Genomic DNA, 23,611 nt, shown 5'->3' with positions numbered 1-23,611 from the left:
TGATATCAACTTCCCAAATGATAAGCTCTGGTTCATTCTGTTCAACTTTATCATCATTTTATCACATATCTATTGGATTTTAAGTTAGGTCCTCAACTATATTAGTTATTTTACATATAGCCACTAAAATAATTCAGCAAAATCCAGGCCTAACAGGACCTCTATAGTTCCACAATTTTCCAATGACATAAACAGATAAAAAATTGAAAAAAAAAAGTGTAAATATTTTTGAATGCCTCATCCATTCCCTTCCACTAAGCTGCTCCCTTTTTGCCTCTAATTTGTGCCTTTAGTCTGCCGTCGATTCTAAGCTCGATTTAAGAATCTATTACTGTTGCTGGTCAATGAATTGCTCCATATATAACATAGTTAAAAGAATCTTTTTAAGTATTGGTTGCATGTTTGTTCTGTTTGAAGTTGGTTTCTTCAAGTGATTGAATCAAAGCCTTCAAATAAAGGTCTGGATTGTTCCCAAAAGCAGGTTTGGGCATAAAGTGCTCAGCAACATCAGCTGGTGTGATTTGAGAGTGTTTGAGCAAGTCAGAAATTGTTGAAAACAAATGGTGTGATTCAATGTTAAGGTAATTCTTGGCCAGCAACTTGAATGCCTCAAATCCACAGTATGATAATTCAATGTGCATGTCCATTCTCCCTCTTCTCACCAATGCTGGATCCAATTTCTCAACATAGTTTGTAGTGAAAACTATTAGCCTCTCTCCTCCACATGCAGACCACAATCCATCAATGAAGTTCAGAAGCCCTGAGAGTGTAACCTGTTACATTGATTGCACAAATATCATCATGAGTACCAAGTACATTACAATTCGGATAGGACACATAAATATAATAATTTTATGAAAAAAAAGATTAACAGAATAGTCAAAATTTTAAAAAGTTTAAAATAACAATATTATATTTGATATAGATTTTAGATATATACAACATAGTTAAGCGAGTAAAAATGAAATAACTACCGAAATTATACATAAAAATTATATACTAATAAAATCATTCATCTAATATATACTTAAAAAACTCGTTTAAAAAAAAAATCAAACACGTAAGCCAAGATCTGACCAAACTTAAAATTTAGTCTGAATAAAAAATATATTTTATTAGATCTAAATTTGTCATTTTTATTTGATATTATTTTCACGTTGAAAATCATGTTTTACAATTAAAATATGCAATTAGTAATAAAAATTATATTTTTATATTTTAAATAATATTTTTTATATTATAATAATATTTTTACTTTAAAATAATTTATTTTATATATAAAAAAACTCACCTTAACTAACGTTTAGATTTAAAGCGAGATAGACTTGGATTTAATTTAGTGAAAACTCAAGTACAGTTAATTTTATATGATATTAATAGTTGTAATCCGTTAACCGATAATATAATTAAACATACCAAATTATTTAACTATTTTCAACTATTAACTTTGTAATTAAATTTTTTATTTTCACATCTTATTTTTATTTTTTCTTTCACAAAATTTTAAAAATAAAAAATATTAAAAATAAAGACAACATTTCAGGAATTCAGGTAGTTTGTTAATTATTTCACTAAGCTAAGAAAAATTGAAGTATTTCTGCAATGTAGCTAACCTGGCTGCTCTTAACATCCCTTTCTTTCAACCCACTTTGCTTCTTCTTCCGTTGATCATCTTCTTCTTCTTCTTCATCTTCCTTCGCTCTTTCCATTTTCTTCCTCCTCTGACCAGTTAGATCAAGTGAACAATCTATGTCCTCAATCACAATAATGGACTTGCTTGATGTCTCAATCAACAGCTTCCGCAGCTCTGTGTTGTCCTTCACAGCAGTGAGTTCCAAATCATACAAATCATATCCCAACAGATTCGCCATCGCCGCGATCATCGTCGACTTCCCCGTTCCCGGAGGACCAAAAAGTAAATACCCTCTCTTCCAGGCCCTTCCAATTCTTGCATAAAACTCCCTTGACTTACTAAACGTTACCAAATCGTCAATGATTCTTTTCTTCAGTTCCTCGTCCATCGCCACGCTTTCAAACGTTGCCGGATGCTCAAACACAACATGGTTCCAAAACGAACCGCTATTAGTATAAAGCTTCCTCTGCCTATTTCTAACCATAACCGCTTTACCTTCTCTCATAACATGATTAAGATATGTTCCTAAAACCATGTTTCTATGGTGTTTATGGAAGGTAAGCTTGTAGTACCTTTTCTCGTCCGCTAAATTGTTGTGTAGAGAAAGAGTTTGGGATTTGGCAACGTTTTTGCCAGAAACCCACCAAAGCTTAACACCATTGAACTCATCACACACTTCTTCATGGTCATCCATGGTAAGAAGAAGGGTTTGGTTGTTCTTGCCTATGTCACCTTTGAGTCTCTTAGCTTGTGTTGTGGCCTTGGAAGAAAGGTAATTCTGTATGGAAGTATAAGCCTCACTTCTACTCATGTGTCTATCACCAATGAGTTCATTGAATGTGATTTGGATGTAGGGGTAAACAAAAGAGAACAACCTTAGAGTATGTTTTTGTGCTTGGTTTCGGATTTGGAATGGGAAGAATTTCTCGAATATGGCCCAAATAAACATCAATGAAGCAATTATGGATCCTATTTGACCAAACATCGTGTCTCCTGCTCTTGTCTTCATCTTACTCTCCTCATCTTTTTGAGAAAGCTTTAGGGACTTGTCTTTTATAGAGGTTGAGTATTACTATATGAACAAGGCATATACGTCACCACGCGTCCACGCGTGTAACTTGGGCACCAAGCATTTTATTTTTATTTTGTCCACAAAATCACACTTTCTTATCTTAAATTTCATTTCTTTTCTATTTATAATGTTAGAAATGGGAGAGTAATATAAAGAGTGTATTATTGAATGAATGAAAAGATATAATACATAAGAATATATATGGATATTAGAAAAATTAAAATAATAAAAATATACAATCTTATAATTAATATACAGATATTCTATATAAATATAAACGATACTAATTAATTTAAATTGATTCTAATTTATTCTCTAACATATAATATGCATATTAAAATAACATATTATTTATTTTTTAATTAAAATATAATTACTATAATTTTATATATATTAATAAATACTTATTTCATCAATTTTCATAATAATAATATAAAATATTTAATTTAAATTTTTATGTATTTTATAGTAATAAATAAAATTATTATATCAATAATATGTATTATTTTTGAAGAATAGTTTGGTCAAGAAAATTAATTTATTAAAAAGATCAATTAATCCAGTAATTTAATATTTTAACTGAATTATTTATTCGTTCGTTTCTGATAGTTATGCTTTGAATGTTTTCATATTTTACTTGAGGAGTAAAATTTTAAGTAAGAAATTGAAAATGAATTTAGAATTTTACTCTTGTTTGATTAGTATGTTTATATTATGCGTTACCATATGTCGGCAAAAGAATTATATGTGTGCTTACTAAATTGTCTCGTATACACCGACTATAGATTGCTTAATCAACTTGACAAGAGTGTGCAAGTGCAATAAACGTATGTAATTGATTGTCCTCAATTTATTGATACACGGATACTGACACGGACACAAAACACAATATAATATATAAATTTTAAAATTTTATAAGACATGAAGATATACATATATATTAAATATAAAATATTAGATAATATTAGTGACTTCTTGATTTATTTATGTATTTTATTCTTAAATTTATTTTAAAAATATATATTAAGAATAAGACGGACACACTAATACGTGATGGTATTTAAATGTATTTAAGCGTGTCTGACAAAGAATTTTTTATTTTTTATTAGGTTTAATTACTCTGCAGGTTCCTATAGTTTCACCGAATTTTCAATTAGGTCCCTATACTTTTTTTCTTTTCAATTAGGTCCCAATACGTGAAATTTTTTTTCAATTAAGTCCCTGCCGTGTGTATAACATTAAAGTTAACAGAATATTCTTGGTAAAAAATGAATATTCTTTAAATTTGGTTGGAGCGGCTAGCTAAAGAAACATGCATTATTCCAAAATACCCAAATCACCCCTTGCAGTTTATCACAAGTAAAAAAAGAAACCCTAAGGTTCTCTGTGGAGAACGCGATTAAGTCGTCCTCTGCTTCCCCTCTTTCGGGCCGTCGTCAACATCCGTCGCTGGGGCCTTCTGCAAGGAACGCTTGGTGGTTTGCCGTCCGTCGCCACCTTCCCTGTGAACCGTTCTGCTCTACTCTGTTCCGTTCGGAGGTGGTCAGCGCGTTCTCGTCGCTGTCCGTCGCGGTGAAGCCTATCACCGTCGCTCTGCCGTATCGATCAGAGCCTCATAGCACCTGGCCTCCCGTCCCCGCATTGTGCGTCTGCTCCATCTCTCTGCACTCGAACGTTCTCTCTGAAAACAGGTTAGGAAAAAAAGCTTCTTTTGTTAGTTTTAAAAGTTGATGTGTATCCTAATTTTATTTTTTTTTATAAAAATGACATTGGTTGAATATCTATTTCTGGGATTAATTTTTGGATTGTTTTGATAATGGTTGATTTAGGGTTTACAATATGGATATCTCTGTGCATGGATTTTGTTAAAGGGGGAATTGAAATATAAATTAATTTTGCTAATGATAAATTGTGTTTATTCTTGAATGTTGATTGTTGTGGCTGTGATGATGTTTTTTTAAATGGATTATGTTTCTGTTTTTAATACCTGTAGTGATAGGAGACTCAGATTTCACCATAGACATACATCATGGTGGCAAGTTTATGATAAATCTTGAAGTAACACTAACCATTGAAAACGTGAAGCTTCTCATGATAAATATTTTTTGTTACTTCATGCCTTAATATCTGATTTCATATCATGTTATGTGATGCTTTGCGCCCCCAATTTGAGCTAGGATTAGTGGATTACTCATTAGTCCCTTTATTGGGTCTGCTATACAAGCTTCAATTAGTTTTTCTTAACCATGTTTGCTGGTTTTGTGGAGTAGGAAAGAGGCAAAACCTTTATAGCAATGAGCAATGTGTGTTACTGCTTGTATTATTCTTCTTATTCTTCTTTCATAAAAAGTAAATAAATAAATAAGACAAATAAAAAAGAACTCTTAATATTGGAAGCAGCATATTTTAGTTTGAGTTATATATTAGTTTTGTTAAGTCCATAATAGTTATTTTAAACTCATTGCTGCACTGACTAGTATTCCTGCATTAATTTTCTGGTATGAGTTTAATAGTGGATCCGTTGCATATATTTTACAGTTTCTTCAAAGCAGTGGTGCTAATATTTTAAATCAAGGACAGGATACCAAATATGTAAAATTCTTGATTCTTGCATTGAGTTTGGTTCTGGAGCTTCATAAAGCAAAGGAAATAGCTGTTGAATATGGTAATAAAGCCAAAACTGATGTAGCAAATGCCTTTTCTGGAATAGTTGATGGTCTTAATTTATGTGAAAAATCGGTGACTGTATTAGCAAAAGACCTTTTGAGAATTTGCTTTTAATTAAGGTTTGGTGCTATTCATTTGATATTATTTGTTGTTGTTGATTTGTGTTTCCATTAAAAATCTTAGTGTGTTTTCTGATGTTACAATTTATCATATCTTCTAGGAAAATATTTTGTTGTGGCAAAGACGTTGTGAGGATGCATTGTATTCCCTGCTCACTTTTGGTGCTCGACGGCCTGTGCGTCACTTGGCATCAGTTGCAATGGCAAAGATCATATTCAAGGGAGATAGAATATCTGTTTATGCTAGAGCAAGCAGCCTTTAGGGATTTCTTTCTATTGGTTCTTGTTACCATAAGAAAAATTCATTTCTTCAATATACTTGTTTTTGAGTTTTTGTCAGTCAAATTGGTTTTCTTATTTGAGGAACTATATAGAACTCAGTTCTTGTAAACAATTTTAGTTATTATTCTATCAATGGTTCTTGTTACTATATGCCATATGCAAGTTCTTTCATTATGTTGGTCATAATAAATACTTGGGTGATGGAAATTAAATTTTATATTATACTTATTACTACTATTTCTGTTTCATTTTATTCATTACTTTTTTTTGTATATTCTTAAGATAAAGTATTTTGAAAGTTAAAAAAATAAAGAGAAGGTATTTTTGGTACAATTTGTATATGAATAAGAAAAAGAATTATAGTGATAAAATAAAAGGGATTATAGGAATGTCTTTCATTGAATATTTATAATTTTTCTAAATTTTCAATTAGGTCCCTATACTTTTTTTCTTTTCAATTAGGTCCCTAGGGGTATACAAGTAATTTCACAATTTACTAACATTTTTTTAACGTTTAACGTTAACAAGGACTAAATTGAAAAAAAAATGTATAGGACCCAATTGAAATGAAAAAAAGTATAGGGACCTAATTGAAAATTCGGTGAAACTATAAGGACCTGCAGAGTAATTAAACCTTTTTATTAAGACACGGTTGGACATAGCAGACACGCACGTTAGATGAGTGTCGGTGAGTATCGTGTCTGAAATGTGTCAGACACAATAACTCAGCGAAGTATCCGTGCTTCATAGTCTCAATAGCAAGCAAACGATAACGAATTCTGCATATTAGAGTTCAAACATTAGGGAGAAAGATGGCAGAATAGAATTAACAACTAATAATTAACGGCTCAACTAAATGGACAATAGAAAATTTGAACAATGTAAACTACAGATTGAAAATTTGGCCAAATAAAATTTAAAAAAAAAATACACTCCACCCGAATTACCCAACCAAAAAATCTCATTCAGTAATTCAAAAATTTTAACCAACCATTATACTCTAATTTACCAAAACACCAGCTTCTCCCCCAAATTTTCTGCCGTTACGTCGTTGCTTGGTCACCAACCAGCTCCCATCGTCGCCGCTGGGATCCTTCTCACCACCACTGGTTCATCAACAATGACACTCATCGACACTTAAGGATAACCATCAATCATCCGCATATCTAGTAAATTGAACATTCAGCATATTTTAATTGTATCTAACTAAACCAATTCTAATTAAATAACTATCCACATAAGAATTAAATTAACCATCCGTATACCTATTAAAATGACCATCCGGTATATTATGAATTTCCTTTAGAGAAAGAATAAAGGAATGAAATTTCGCATATGAGGTCCAAGAGGCATGCGACTCATGAGATCTTGGCGGTATGAGCCACTGGACAAGTTATAATGTTCAAGAATATGCTCCATATTTGGTTCACCCTTAGGCAACACGAACCCCATCTCATTAGGAGAACGTTGTTGTTGCATTGCCAAGAATGGATGAATTGGCATCACATGAAGCTTTGCTTGCCCGGGACCAAATCCAGGCATCACCAAATTCGGCAAAAAAGGTTGATTAGCAGAGCTGCGAATCGTGAAGGGAGAGGTAGTACAGTGGTTGGATGGCGAGAGCTTTACGGCGACGACGATGACCATTGCGAGAGAGATTGATGCCAGTGAGGGGATGCAAAACGGCGTCACTACCTGGGTTGAAAGAAAACTACTGCGGCATTGAGGGGGCGGCGGTGTCAAGACCTTTGCGGCAACGATGATGACGGTTGCGGGAGAGACCGAAGCCGTTGAGGGGATGGTGGGGTGAAAAACGTAAAATATGTGAATGTGTAATTGTACGTAGTGGTTTAGGTGCTAATCTTAATGTTTTTAAATTTTAAAATTTGATAATAATTATTTAATTAATTAAAAATTTGATTTTTAATTTTAAATTTACCTTATTTTTTAACCATTATTGACTACATTATTTTTCTATACTTTTTCAATAATTAATTCACCAATTTGGGTAATTTAGTCATTAATTTAATAATCTATTTAGATAAGTATTAAGAGTTTGAATGTTTTACGCATGCAGTAATTCAAATTCTACCTTGTATATGTACAGTAATCTATTGACGATTAATAATAAACTCTTAAGTAGAGCTCTAATTTAGAATAGATTAGTTTTTGGTTTGTCGAATTAAAATAAGAATATATAAAAATATTTAAATACAATTATAATATAAAAAGTTCATCCAAAATAAATTGTATGAAAAATATATAAAAAATGGTATGTATACTAATTTTCGATTAAAAAATATAAGAATAAGTACTGTTTTGATCTCTAAGATTATGAATCAAAATCAAAATCGTCTCTAACCTTATTTTGTATTTAAAATTGTCCCCAACATTTCATTTGATACTAAATTCGCCTTTTTGAATAAAATATTATTCTAAATGACAAAAATGCTCCCCTTTTCCCAAACATTTTACTACTCTTCTTCTTCTTTTTCTTCCATTAACAAAACTCAGAACTACAAAATCTTAAATACAATTAACAAAACTCAGATCCAATTACAAGAATCAGAAATCCCCAAATTCATCTCCAATTTACAAGAACTAAAAATTCATAAATCTAATTACCAAGAACAGTCAAATACAAGTTAATCTTCTTCTTCTTTTTCCATTAACAAAATTTAGAACTAAAAATCTTTAAATACAATTGACAAAACTCAGAACCAATTACAAAAATAAGAAATTCCTAAATTCATCTCTGAAGGTTGTGGTAGGCTTAGAGAATGGGGGTTGAATCTATGCCTTCCTTTTAAGTTGCTGTTATGACCCTTTAAAATAAATTTGCAGTTCTGATTCTGATTGAACTCAGCAGCGGAAATTTATGAGACAATTTATTTTTGTCTCATGAATATCAGAAAACAGAACAAAGCAGAGAAGAGAAAAGCTAACACCAGCATATATCCTGGTTCGGTTGCCTTGTGCTATGCAACCTACGTCCAGTCTCCTCCACAACTGTGGAAGAATTTCACTATAGTTAACAGTATTACATACAACAATTTCACAGGATTGACCCAATCCTTTCACACTCAAGTTCTAACCGAACTTGACATTGGCTATGCTAATACCTAACTATTTACTCTTAGTGCTAACCCAACTAAGAAAGGGATACCTTACAGGTACAAGATACAAGACTTTAACCAACCTAAAGAAATTAGAAAATAAATCTAGGCTTTTCTCTCAAGTGTATCTCTCAGTCTTTTTCCACTCATGGCTTTTACTTGAGCTTTCTCACAATGCCTTTTCTCACAAGAAATTACAGAAAGATAAACATAGAAAAGTACATTATAATCAGTAAAACATGAAGGAGATTGACTTCATCAACAGCCTCTTTGCTATGTGCAAAACCAGATTTGCAAACCTCAGCTTGAGTTCTTCAGTATTGGCCGAATGCTTCTTTGAAAGAAAGCATTATCCAAGTAGAGGAACTTCTTTACAGAACACAGCTCACACAACTCTGGTTTTCTCTCCTTGCAATCTGAATGAACAGCAAGCTTCTTTTATCTCCTTGCATGTTGCTTGGTTCTTCTTCCAAGTTCAACACCTTGAGCCTTGAGCTTCACCAACCCACAGATACACTTTTTCACCTTAATCCTTAGAGAGGAAACTTTTCTTCTGACTTCGTCATCTTGACCGAAAGCCATGAAACAGCAACCATAGAAATCTTCTCATGGTCAACTTGATCTTAGCCATTGAGAAACTACTTGGTCCCCAAGTATCACTTGTGACTGTAGATGTGAAGCAGAATAGGGCAGAGAACAACTTTCCCTTGAATGCCATTTTCAGATAGAGCAGAGAGTTGGGAAGAAGAGAAGAAGATTTGATGCAAGCAAGATGAGATGGATTACCTTTAACCTAAGCTTGATTTGGTTTGGATTTTCTGATTAGATTTCTGTGTATCAAGCTTAACCACTCTCTCTCTTGCTTCTTTGGTGTTTTGCTTGGTGAAGAAGCTCTCTCACTCTCGTTCTCTTTCTTACTTTTCTGAAGCTGATTTGACTTGGTCAGAGAGAAGAGATACGTTGCACATTTTGGAGGAATGAAGAATTCAATCTTACAAGAGAAGCTTTGTGGGATGGATACAGGTTTGGATCGGTTTAGTTCATGTAACCTGTTTGGCCTGATTTGATTTCTTAGGCTTCTTTCTTTGCTTTTGCTTGGGCTTTTAAGTTTGCTTTCAGCCCAATATTCTTGCTGATTGCTTTTTTTATTCCATTTGGGCTATTAACATTTGGCCTGCAACAATAAACAATTAGTTAATATGTAGATATAAATAATCAACACTAATTATTTATTTTGCCCAAAAATAATGTTTGTCATCACTTATTAATTTAGTTAATTTCTTAACTCAACAATCTCCCCCTTGATGACAAACATGATTTAAGCAATAATCAAAAAGGAAATAAATTGAGTAAGGTATGGAAACTCCCTTTGATTTTTGTCATTTGCTTTTATGTTGCTCCCCCTTTTCTTTTCAAGATTAGCTCCCCTTGAATTTGTGCTTTCCTCTTTGTTCCTGTTTTTCTTTGATCTTAAAGATAGCACAATAAAGAGCTAAAATACTTTTATTTTGGCTAAGGGATATCAGATAAGCAACATCACATAATCAGCCTAACATCAAGCTAATACCATCAGCAAACTGATTCAGCATGTGAAATCAAGTATTAATGCAGCAAAGAATATTCAGCATGCAAACTCAAGTATTAATGCAGCAAAAATCCCAAAAGAAGTACTAAGATCTATTCTCCTATTGCTATTACTCCCCCTTTTGTCATCAAGGGTGGATAATAAGCAAGATCAACAAAAACAAATTCTTGCATCCTGCAGAAAAGAGTTAGTCCATAGTGCAAAGTACTGACTAAACTACCAAAGGTGCAACAATATCTAGAGTTATTACAGTCATCCAAAATGAAACAATTCAAAAGTAGCTAAAGAAACAGAATTCATGAGACAAAAAAAATAGCAGCAGCAGCAGTTTTTATGAGACAAATCCTAGGCATCAGAACCATTCCCCTCCGAAGCAGCATCCTCTTCAACATCAGTGGCAATGTCTTCATCATTGTGAAGGTTATCAATGAAGGTCATGAGCACAGCCACCCTGTCCCTTGATTTTCTCAGAAAGTTCTCATGCTTGCTAGCTAGCTTCCTTTGTTCCTTGCTCATGGCAATCATGTGATTTGATTGGGAAACAAACTCTTGAGCGACATCCTTGACCACATTCAACAGAGCAGATTTCTTCCCAGTGGAGATGGAAGTACCTTCGGTGGAAGGAGGAGGAGAGTCATCTGGAATGAACTCTTCATCATCATCATCTAGAACCACTCTCTCAGATCTAGTTGGTCCTTTTTGCTGTTTCACTGAACCACCCCCTTTTAGGTATGAATGTCTGTTTTCATAATCCTCATTTGACAGATCAACACCAAAATTCTCAAATATGCAAGTTAAAAACATGCCATAAGGTAGTGCTTTATCTTTCACACTTCTAACAGAATCAAACATGTATCTAGCCATCAAATAGGCAAAAGAGATTTCTGTTTTAGTGATTAGGGCATACAAAACAAGTGTGTCAGTGTAAGAAACCCTTTGATATGAACCACTTTGAGGAATCAAGATGTGGTTGATAATACGGTACAACTGAGCACGTTCATATCCTAAGGCTTTGTGAGTGGGTGTGATGCCATCAATTAAGGAAACATGTTCACAAATGTGAGCCAAAGCATCATGGTAAGAGATACCAACACCTTCATCCCACTTCACAGATGTATAAGCACACGGCCCAACATCAGTGTACTTCAAGGAATCACTGATAGTTTCATTATTCAGGATAATGTCTCTGCCCTTGACATAAGAATGCACACTTCCTTCATGGTAAGTCATGTTTGCATAAAATTCTTTGACTAACTGAGGATATACAGGTTTTTTGATTTTGAAAAGGTGATTCCAGTCTAAAAACTCCAAATTTTCAACAAAAGGAAAACCTTTCTTTTTCAAATCAGGTAAATCAGCCAGAAAAGATGGACATAGAGTACGATACTGAATAACTCCCTCATAAAAATCATGGTTCATGGCAGATTTGAAACGATGGGGGTTATAGTCTGAGTGAGATGTCATGTAGTGTGATTTGTGAGCAAAATGATCAATGTCTGGTTCTCTAACAGATTTGAGAGGGTGATGAGGGTTACCTCTTTGTGAGCGGACAGGAACAGACCTTGACTTAGGTTTTGCTGTCTCAGGAACAGGTTCTTCAACAGCAGGACGCTTACCCTTGGATGAGCCAGGTTTCGAAGAGCTTGGTTTGGATGGCGTTGCCTTAAGTGGTGGCGTCGGCTTGGCAGGGGCAGGGTATCGTGGTGTAGTTTTGGTTCGCGCCATGGGAGCAGTGCGAGGAGGAGAGGTAGGAGGAGATGGTGAAGGTGTGAATGTTCGGTCTTGGGAGCGAGTGGAGGGTTTGGATGGAAGTTTATACACCTTTTCTCGAGGAGGCTTGTGTGCTATGGTTTTCTTCCTCATTTGGTGGTTTTTTGATTTAAGAAGAAAGAGAGTAATGTGGGTAGTGGTGAAAACCGAAGGGATAAAGAAGGAGTTATGGAGGGAAGAGAGGGAGTGTTGGTAACCGTACCCAAAAGCAAATTTCCAAAACCATGCAACTGCATCACCATTTGAAAAGACTTGAAAAGATATGACCTCATACAAGAAAGATTTTATTTGATTTAAAAAATAAAATAGGAAGTTAATTTAAATTTTGAAAAACAACAAAATTAACCTGAAACACTTTTTGGGTAAAAATTAAATCCACATGAAAACCTTTTGGGCCACAAAACATTAAGTAAAAACCCTTTATGAAAACTGAAACACACAAGTCATCTAAAATAACAAACAAGATTGTAACATTCATATTTGGGCCTAGAGATGTTGGACTTAAGGAAACAGGTTTGGACCACTCATGATCTGAATTTTGAGGTTGGCCCAGATTGAGGTTCATTTGAAATAAGCCCAAAACACGCTGACTTGAGGGAAACGTTCATCACCTGCCCAGAATTGTCTCATACCTGTTTATGAGACAAAAAACTCCAGCAAATACATCAGCATTTTTCAAATAAGGAATCATAACTCAAAATTCCTAGACAAGTCCTAAGCATGCAGAATCTATCCTCAGCTAATGGTTTTGTAAAAATATCTGCTAATTGTTCCTCTGATTTAACAAAATGAATGCAAATATCCCCCTTTTGGACATGTTCTCTTATTGAGTGAAATTTTACTTCAATATGCTTAGTTCTAGAGTGCAAAACTGGATTTTTAGAAATATTAATGACACTCATATTATCACACATCAAGGGAATATTTTCAGCATTTAATTTGTAATCAGCAAGCTGTGTTTTTAACCATAAAAGCTGAGAACAACAAGAAGAAGCAGCTATATACTCAGCCTATGCAGTGGATAAGGCCACTGTTGGTTGCTTCTTACTTGACCAGACATTTAAGGACTTTCCAAGGAAGCAACATAAACCAGAAGTGCTTCTTCTATCAACTCTATCACCAGCAAAATCTGCATCACAATAACCAACTGCAGAAAAATCATCAATCTTAGGATACCATAGACCAAAATTGGATGTGCCATAAATATATCTAATGATCCTTTTAACTGCAGAAAGATGTGACTCTTTTGGTTTGGATTGAAACCTAGAACACAATCCAACACTTTGCACAATATCGGGTCTAGAGGAAGTTAAGTACATAAGAGAACCAATTATTCCTCTATACCTAGTCTCATCAACATCTTTCTCAGTTTCTCCCTTATCTAATTTAGAACTAGGATGCCTGGGAGTTCCCATGGGTTTGGCATTTTCCATACCAAATTTCTTAACTAATTCCTTGGCATACTTTTCTTAATGAATGAAAATACCTTTTTCAGTTTGTTTAATTTGCAGCCCAAGGAAGAAATTAAGCTCACCCATCATACTCATGTCAAATTCACTTGTCATGAGTTTTCCAAATTCAGAACAAAGGGATTCATTAGCTGATCCAAAAATAATGTCATCAACATATATTTGGACTAGAATGAAAGAATCATTAGAGTTCTTGATAAATAGAGTTGTGTCAGTGGTGCCTCTTTGAAAACCATTTTTCAAAAGAAAAGAGCTAAGTCTCTCATACCAAGCTCTAGGAGCTTGTCTTAAACCATAGAGAGCTTTAGATAATTTGAAAACATGATCAAAATGCTCTTTATTTTCAAAACTAGGAGGCTGCTCCACATACACCTCTCTATCTATCACACCATTCAAAAATGCACATTTCACATCCATTTGATATAATTTAAAACCACAAAATGCAGCATAAGCTAAGAGAAGTCTTATGGCTTCCATTCGGGCAACAGGGGCAAAGGATTAATCAAAGTCTATTCCTTCTTCTTGGTCATATCCTTGTGCCACTAGCCTTGCCTTGTTTCTTGCAATGCTACCATCTTCTCCCAACTTGTTCTGAAATATCCACTTGGTGCTAGTCACTTTCTTTCCACTTGGCCTTGGAACCAAAGTCCATACTTAGTTCTTTTCAAACTCAAGAAGCTCATCCTCCATAGGTTTAACCCAAGAAGGGTCACTGAGTGCTTCCTTGATGTTTTGAGGCTCTATTTGTGAAAGAGGAGCAATGTTTGATCCTTCATTTGCCTTTCTAGTGGAAGACCTTGTTTGCACTCCATGAGATACGTCCCCAACGACAAATTCCTCAGGATAATTCTTCAAGAATCTCCATTCACGAGGTCTGGTGGACCTGGAGGCAGATTAAGTCACCAAGGGATTATGAACGCTGCTTGCTTGCAGAATTCCTTCAGATTTATGAGAAAAAATGGAATTGTCTCTTGAATTCTCAGCATTAGTAGTTTCTGGTGCAACTTGTCCAGAATTCTCTTTTTCATGATTTTGAGCAGCTTCATCTTCCTTTTGAGCTTGATTTCCTGCATCACAATCTTTCAAAATACTTTGTACCAAGTTAGTATCACAAAATGTAACATGTATGGACTCCTCAATAATTCTAGCATCTTGATGATAAACCCTATATGCTTTACTAGTTGTGGAATATCCTACAAACAAACACTCATAAGCCTTTGGATCAAATTTTTCCAAATTTTCTTTGTTATTTAAAACAAAACATTTGCATCCAAAGATGTGTAAGTAGTCTAAGTTCAGTGGGTAGCCTTTCCAAAGTTCATAAGGGGTTTTCTTCAAAAATTTCCTTATGATTGTTCTATTTAAAATGTGGCAAGTTGTGTTAACCGCTTCAGCCCAAAGGAATTTTGGAACATTACTCTCACAAAGCATAGCTCTTGTCATCTCTTGTATGCTTCTATTTCTTCTTTCCACAACATCATTTTGTTGTGGTGTTCTTGGACAAGAGAAGTTGTGAGATATTCCAAATTCCTCACAAAAGGATTCAAACAAATTATTTTCAAATTCAGTTCCATGATCACTTCTTATAGAAGAGATTTTCAAATCCTTTTCATTTTGAATTTTCTTGCAAAAAGGTTCAAAAACTGAAAAGGCTTCATTTTGTGTGCAAGAAATAAAACCCAACCAAACCTAGTATAGTCATCCACAATTACTAAACCATAATGTTTACCACCTAGGCTTTGAGTTCTTGTTGGACCAAATAAATCAATGTGTAGCAACTCAAGTGGTCTTTTAGTAGAGATGTCTTCCTTTGGTTTAAAAGAACTTTTTGTTTGTTTTCCCATTTGGCAAGCATCAAAAGTGATGTCTTTGTCAAACTTTATCAAAGGAAGACCTCTTACTAATTCTTTCTTTACAAGTTTGTTTATTTGAAACATACTTGCATGGCCCAATCTTTTGTGCCATAACCACTTTTCAGATTCTTTAGAGTGAAGACAAGCTACATTTTGATCCTTTAGTTCATTAAGAGTAAGTCCATACATATTATTGAAATGCTTGGCAACAAACATCACTTCATTTGTCTTTTCATTAACAACACAGCATTCAAGCCTTTTGAAAACAACTAAATATCCTAAATCACACAGCTGACTTATACTCAAAAGATTGTGCTTTAAACCACATACCAAAAGTACATCATCAATGAAAGTAGATTGCTCATTACCTACTTTTCCTACATCAATGATTTTACCTTTACCATCATCTCCAAAGGTCACAAAACCTCCATCATACTTATTTAGTTTGATGAAGTAGGTTGACCTTCTAGTCATGTGCCTTGAACATCCACTATCTATGTACCACATGTCCTTTTTGTTCTTGGGTGTTAGGCAAATCTGCATGATGAGTTTCAAGTAGCCTTAGGTATCCAAATTAATTTGGATCCTTTGAAGTTAATCCATCTTGGTTGCCCAAGTGCATTGAAATCACAAACAACATTGTAAACTTTGTTTCCAACAACTCTTTTTTTAATGAAACATTGTTCATATGAGTGACCAAATTTCTTGCAATTGACACAATGATTTTCAGATGTGTGTTGCTGAAATTGAGGTGAGTTATATTGCTTGAAATGATTAAAGTGTTGAAATTTTCTGGTTTTTGGAGGAGATGCATTTCTTTTGACAAACTGATTTTTATTAAAGTTGTTCCTCTTTGCAAAAGCATTTTCACCAGAATTTCTTTGAACATTTTTACCTTTTGAACATGAGGTTTTGTTGTAAAATGGTGGTTTCTTGAAAACAGCCTCATTTTTCGAAATGTAACCCAAACCTGGCCGGTTTGAACTCGGACCAGTTCTTGGTGAAGGCTCAGTTTCACTTGTGTATGCTTCATCAAATTTTTCTTCACAAGTTGAAACATATCCGATACCTGATTTGCTTGGTATGGATTTGGTATTTGATGAAGAAGCCACAAATTTTATAGAGGAAGTATTAGAAACTGCATCTTCCTTAGCTATGTAGCCTAAACCAGATTTTTCAAAAAATGGTCTTTGACTTGCAAGTAATTTGTCCAAGTTGCTAGAACCTTGAGCAAATTTTGCTAAGTCACCATTCAGTCTTTTAATCATATCATTTAATCTTTCATTTTCAGCAATTAACTCATGAGAAGGATCCACAATGTGCTTTCCTTTTAATTTTTCAAGTTCAGATTTTAGAAATCTGTTTTCTTCAATGATGTCCAGAGCACATTCAGTTTTCTTCACTTTTTCTTTTAAAAAATCATTTTCAGTTCTTAACACATCTCTTTCAGATCTGCATTCATTGTATTTATCAAGCAGTTTTGATGTATTTAAAGTGAGATCATCAATAATAGCATGCAAATCCTAAATGGTCAAATCATAATAATTTACCTCATCAAGATTGTTGTTTCCAGCCATGAAGCAGTCTTTGTCATCTCCTTCAGATTCTTCTTCTTCATTTGAGTCATTCTCAAGATCCTCCCAAGCTGCCATGAGTACTCTCTTCCTTTCCTTCTTTCCTTTGTCCTCCTTTTTGAGCTTTGGACAGTTTAGCTTGAAGTGTCCAGCCTCCTTGCAGTGATGGCACGTCACCTTGCTCAAGTCGATCTTGTGTTCCTTTGAACTTGAACCCTTGTATTTGCCCTTGTTCTTCATCATCCTTCTAAATCTCCTAGCAAAAAACAAAAGCTCGTCATCTGAAATACCATCACTAGACTCACTCTCTTTTGGTTCTATTTTTGACTTGAGGGCTATTCCCTTTTTCTTTGAGTCTGTGTTTGTGTGTGTGGCTTCATAGGCAAGGAGTTTTCCTCTCAGCTCATCATAGGTTATGGGACTTAGGTTGTTATTTTCGGTTAGGACAGTGGCAGTGGTTTCCTATTCTTTTGTGAGGCTTCTAAGGAGTTTTCTCACCAAGGTTTGTTCTGCATAGTTTGTACCCATAGCATCAAGGTTGTTGATTATGATTGAGAATCTCTCAAATGCTTCATCAATGCTTTCTCCATCCTTCATGCTAAACATCTCGTACTCTTTTCGCAGCATATCAATCCTCGTTTCTTTTACTTGTTTGGTGCCTTCATGTGTAACCTGGAGTTTTTCCCAGATTTCTTTGGCTGTCTTGGATCTAGACACCTTCCGGTACTCTTCAAAGCTGATAGCACAGTGAAGAAGGTTGATTGCTTTAGCATTCAGCTCTATCTTTTTCTTATCATCTTCATTCCATTCAGCTTCTTCTTTTGGAGTCACCACTCCATCAGCACTTGTTTTTATTGGGATCTTGGGACTGCTCACAACAATCTTCCATATGTTGTAGTCAATGGATTGGATGAAGATCCTTATCCATTCTTTCCAGTAGGAGTAGTTCTTCCCGTTGAAGAAAGGTGGCCGGTTGTTTGACTGGCCTTCAGTGAGGGTGTAGGCAACTGTGGTTGTGCCCAAGTTGTTCGCCATTGGATCTTTGCTCCAAGCGGTTAAGCTTGATTCTTGAGACCTTAGCTCCTGATACCAATTGAAGGTTGTGGTAGGCTTAGAGAAGGGGGGTTGAATCTATGCCTTCCTTTTAAGTTGCTGTTATGACCCTTTAAAATAACTTTGCAGTTCTGATTCTGATTGAACTCAGCAGCGGAAATTTATGAGATAATTTATTTTTGTCTCATGAATATCAGAAAACAGAACACAGCAGAGAAGAGAAAAGCTAACACCAGCATATATCCTGGTTTGGTTGCCTTGTGCTATGCAACCTACGTCCAGTCTCCTCCACAACTGTGGAAGAATTTTACTATAATTAACAGTATTACATACAACAATTTCACAGGATTGACCCAATCCTTTCACACTCAAGTTCTAACCTAACTTGACATTGGCTATGCTAATACCTAACTATTTACTCTTAGTGCTAACCCAACTAAGAAAGGGATACCTTACAGGTACAAGATACAAGACTTTAACCAACCTAAAGAAATCAGAAAATAACTCTAGGCTTTTCTCTCAAGTGTATCTCTCAGCCTTTTTCCACTCATGGCTTTTACTTGAGCTTTCTCACAATGCCTTTTCTCACAAGAAATTACAGAAAGATAAACATAGAAAAGTACATTATAATCAGTAAAACATAAAGGAGATTGACTTCATCAACAGCCTCTTTGCTATGTGCAAAACCAGATTTGCAAACCTCAGCTTGAGTTCTTCAGTATTGGCCGAATGCTTCTTTGAAAGAAAGCATTATCCAAGTAGAGGAACTTCTTTACAGAACACAGCTCACACAACTCTGGTTTTCTCTCCTTGCAATCTGAATGAACAGCAAGCTTCTTTTATCTCCTTGCATGTTACTTGGTTCTTCTTCCAAGGTCAACATCTTGAGCCTTGAGCTTCACCAACCCACAGATACACTTTTTCACCTTAATCCTTAGAGAGGAAACTTTCCTTCTGACTTCCTCATCTTGACCAAAAGCCATGAAACAGCAACCATAGAAATCTTCTCATGGTCAACTTGATCTTAGCCATTGAGAAACTACTTGGTCCCCAAGTATCACTTGTGACCGTAGATGTGAAGCAGAATAGGGCAGAGAACAACTTTTCCTTGAATGCCTTTTTCGGATAGAGCAGAGAGTTGGGAAGAAGAGAAGAAGATTTGATGCAAGCAAGATGAGATGGATTACCTTTAACCTAAGCTTGATTTGGTTTGGATTTTCTGATTAGATTTCTGTGTATCAAGCTTAACCACTCTCTCTCTTGCTTCTTTGGTGTTTTGTTTGGTGAAGAAGCTCTCTCACTCTCGTTCTCTTTCTTACTTTTCTGAAGCTGATTTGACTTGGTCAGAGAGAAGAGATACGTTGCACATTTTGGAGGAGTGAAGAATTCAATCTTACAAGAGAAGCTTTGTGGGATGGATACAGGTTTGGATTGGTTTAGTTCATGTAACCTGTTTGGCCTGATTTGATTTCTTAGGCTTCTTTCTTTGCTTTTGCTTGGGCTTTTAAGTTTGCTTTCAGCCCAATATTCTTGCTGATTGATTTTTTTATTCCATTTGGGCTATTAACATTTGGCCTGCAACAATAAACAATTAGTTAATATGTAGATATAAATAATCAACACTAATTATTTATTTTGCCCAAAAATAATATTTGTCATCACTTATTAATTTAGTTAATTTTTTAACTCAATAATCTCTAATTACAATAATAAAAAATCCATAAATATAATTGTCAAGAACAGTCAAATACAATAAAAGCATCTTGTTCTTCCTCCAATTTTTCACCAAAACTAAAGAACCAAAAAGAGCTAACAACAAATCCAGATACAAAAACAAGAACAAGAATTAAAGAATTGGGGATTGTGATAAATAAGAACAAGAATTAGGAACTTGAATCTTAACTTGCATGTGAGGGCAGTGACGGTGGAGCTGTATGATGGTGGTGGCAGTGAGTCTGGACGGTGAGGGTAGGGGAAGGGAAGCACGGCGGTGATGCTGAAAAACACAAGGAACACAACCACCACCACCACCTCCCTGACGACGATGAGAAACACGAGGCGAGGGCGAGGGCAAGTCATGGCGCTGCGAGGGCTCTCTCTCCCTCCCTCGCTCCCCCTCGGTCTCTCTCTCTCTCTCTCTCTCTCTCTCTCTCTCTCTCTCCTTCCCTCCCTCCCTCTCTCTCTCTCTCTCTCTCTCTCCTTGAAGGTGTGAGTGAGAAAAAAGGATTGTGATAGAGATGATAATATCGAGGGTATAATTGTTCAAAGGACGATTTTGATACCAAATGAAATGTTGGGGACAATTTTAGATCCAAAATAAGGTTAGAGACGATTTTGATTTTGACCCTAAACTTTAGGGACCAAAATAGTAGTTATCCCAAAAACATACTATAAGTCTATAACTGAAAGCTCAATAGTCAAGATATCGTAGTGTTTCAAGTTTAAGCTCCAATGTGAATTGTTTTCATTATTCTTCGATTTTATATAACTTCAAAAAGATTATTTGAGCAAGCATCAGGATCAGTTTCTGGCCTAGTTGGTGTCAAATTCTTAGCAATATCGTTATATACTCATATCCACATCTTCCAACTACAACAGAAGAATCTTACTTGGCATGTCGCTTAATAGTTAATAGCCTTATCAATTCTGCATTGTTCTTAACCGAGCCATAGCCGCAATTTGATAGAATTAGTATTAGGTCTATAGCTCAATTAGAGAATTATGCTATAAATAGAAAACTGATGTAATAGTGGGAAGAGGCATGCCGTAATTAAAAACTCTAATTCCCTTCTTAGTCCTAATTCTAGGAATCTCTATTCTATTCTCTCTTATTCTATTTAGTTCTCTCTATTTCTTGATATAATATTGTATCAAATGGTTCTTACACTGAATAAATCTCTTATGTTTGATGATACTGGAGATGAATACCATTAGCTTATTCTCACAGAACAATTTTAGAATGCTCAAGGAACTACAGAATAGCAAAAATTTTTAGAGATTGAAAAATGCTTCAAAGATTGAAACATGGTTCAGATTATTGAAGAAATGCAATCCAAATGTAGACATATCAGTATTTGATACAGTATTTATATATCATTATGTACCAGATTCTCATTCAATACTACCATAAAAAATTTCTTGGAATGAAGTTTCAAATTTAGATATAGCTTTGAAAGAAATCAGAACATACTTGGAGAAGTATCAACCACAACCAAAGCAAGAAACAGAATCATCAATAGACAATCCAAATTCAAATATTCAAGCTAATTCAGAGTCAGAATTGCACCTAATCGACAAACATTCGACAAATTTAGAAGCAGAACATTCAACACTTACAGTTCTACAATTCCATATTTTGGATTCAGATTATGAAACTACAGAATTAGAAAATGCAGCAAAAATAGGAATTTTGTTTTTCCTCTTTTCTCTCACTTTGTGACTACTCTCTTTCACTCTTAATGATCTCCCAAAAATCTGATTAAAGTAGTGACACAAGGGTGGAAGGAGACACCTGAGAGAAAAAGGCCAACAAATCTTCTCCTTCTCAACTAGGTAGAGGCCCTTGCCATCCTGGAGATCAAATAACATGTTTTAAGTGTTTATCTCTTGGGAATGTTTTTGTCATCATATTAATAGCATTATCATTAATGTGAACTTTCTCAAGTTCCAACAACTTGGAATTTAACACATGTCATATCTAATGATACCTAACATCAATATATTTGGATCTTGCATGAAAAGTAGACATTTTAGCAAGATGAATAACATTTTGACTATCACACAACAAAACATAACGGTCTTACTTTAAACCAAGTTCTTGAAGGAACTTCTTCATCCACAAAAATTATTTACATGCTTTAGTAACTACAATAAACTCTGCCTCTGTGGTAGAAAGTGCAACACACTTCAGTAGCCTTGACTGCCATGAAATAGCTCTCCCTGCAAACTTGACCAAATACCTAAAGTAGATTTTCAAGAATCAACATCTCCTGCCATGTCTGCATCAGTAAAGCCAACTAGCAAAGGTTTCTCACCACCAAAGTTCAAACACAAGTTAATTGTACATTTGAGATATCCATAATCTATTTAACAACATTCTAATATTCTTTACCTGGATTAGAGAGGAAACAACTCACAATACCACCTGCATGAGCAATGTCTGGTTTAATGCACACTATAGCATACATTAAGCTTCCAACCGCTAAGGCATAAGAAATTTCATCCATTGCTTGTTTCTCCTTGTCAGTGGTTAGACATTGCTTGGTAATCAACTTAAAATGAGGAGCAAAAGAACTAACAACATATTTGATATTATTCATGCCAAATATTTGAAGCACCTTCTTTATGTACTTCTCCTGTGACAAATAAAGCTTCTTTGAATCTCTATAACGAGTAATAATCATGTCCAAAATCTATTTGGTAAGACCCAAGTCCTTCATAGTAAAGAACTTGCTCAACTGTTTTTTCAACTCATTAATCCTCAAAGCATTCTTATCCACAATCAAAATGTCATCCACATCAAGCAAAAGAATGATAAAATCATCCTCAAAAAATTTTTGCAAAAATATACAATGATCTGAAGTTGTCTTGTGATAACCATGTATCTCCATAACAAATTCAAACTTTTTGTACCATTGTCTTGGAGCGTGCTTCAATCCATAAAGACTCTTCTTAAACTTGCACACAAGGCCTTCCTTTCTTTTAACAACACAGTCTTCCGATTACTCCATGTAGATTTTCATGTCCAAATCACCATAAAGAAAAGTCGTGTTCACATCCATTTACTCAATCTCCAAATCAAGAAAAGCTGATAATTCAAGTATAGCACGAATGGATGACATCCTCACCACAAGAGAAAAAATCTCCTCATAATCAACACCTTTTCTCTAACTAAAGCCTCTAACAACCAATCTAACTTTATACCGACGCTTAGAATTGTGTTTTTCATTCTTGATTTTGAATACCCATTTGTTCTTCAAAGTTCTCATACCCTTAGGTAGATTCACCAACTCATAGGTATCATTCTCAAGTAAGGACCTCATTTCTTCTTACATAACTTCAAGCCATTGAGCTTTACTTCCATCTTCAACAGCCTCTCCAAAGTATTTAGGTTCTCCCCCATCAGTCAACAAGACAAACTTATGTGGAGAATACCTTGACAAAGATTTCCTCTCTCTTGTAGACCTTTTGATTGCATTTTCAGGAATTTTTAAGGTTGTTTGTTCATCATGATCATCATCACCAACTTCATCAAGCATAGAGGGAGTAATACCTAAGTCAAAAAAATCATCACTAGGCGTAACCATTGGCTTCTTTGCATTATCAATATCATTCAAAGTTTGGTCTTCAACAAAGACAACATCTCTATTTCGAATCACCTTCTTGTTAACAAGATCATAAAACCTGTAACCAAACTCA

General features: G+C 34.8%; 2 protein-coding genes across 2 annotated transcripts; both read right to left on the bottom strand.

Annotated features, from left to right (window-relative positions):
• LOC107624126 (AAA-ATPase ASD, mitochondrial) lies at nucleotides 1–2,642 on the bottom strand. The gene is made up of 2 exons (XM_016326589.3): nucleotides 1,614–2,642; nucleotides 1–773 (listed from the first exon to the last, which is right to left on the bottom strand). Exons 1-2 carry the CDS (start codon nucleotides 2,640–2,642, stop codon nucleotides 384–386), a joined length of 1,419 nt encoding a protein of 472 aa, XP_016182075.1. The 3' UTR covers nucleotides 1–383.
• Nucleotides 2,643–10,819: 8,177 nt separating this feature from the next.
• LOC148581888 (uncharacterized) lies at nucleotides 10,820–12,502 on the bottom strand. The gene has a single exon (XM_088501155.1). It carries the CDS (start codon nucleotides 12,335–12,337, stop codon nucleotides 10,820–10,822), a length of 1,518 nt encoding a protein of 505 aa, XP_088357281.1. The 5' UTR covers nucleotides 12,338–12,502.
• Nucleotides 12,503–23,611: the final 11,109 nt, after the last annotated feature.

Source organism: Arachis ipaensis, chromosome B10 (assembly GCF_059453495.1).
Source record: "Arachis ipaensis isolate K30076 ecotype BB chromosome B10, ASM5945349v1, whole genome shotgun sequence".
Taxonomy (NCBI): Eukaryota; Viridiplantae; Streptophyta; class Magnoliopsida; order Fabales; family Fabaceae; genus Arachis; species Arachis ipaensis.
The sequence above is the reverse complement of the archived record's forward strand: the minus strand, read 5'-3'. Positions and strand labels throughout refer to the sequence as shown.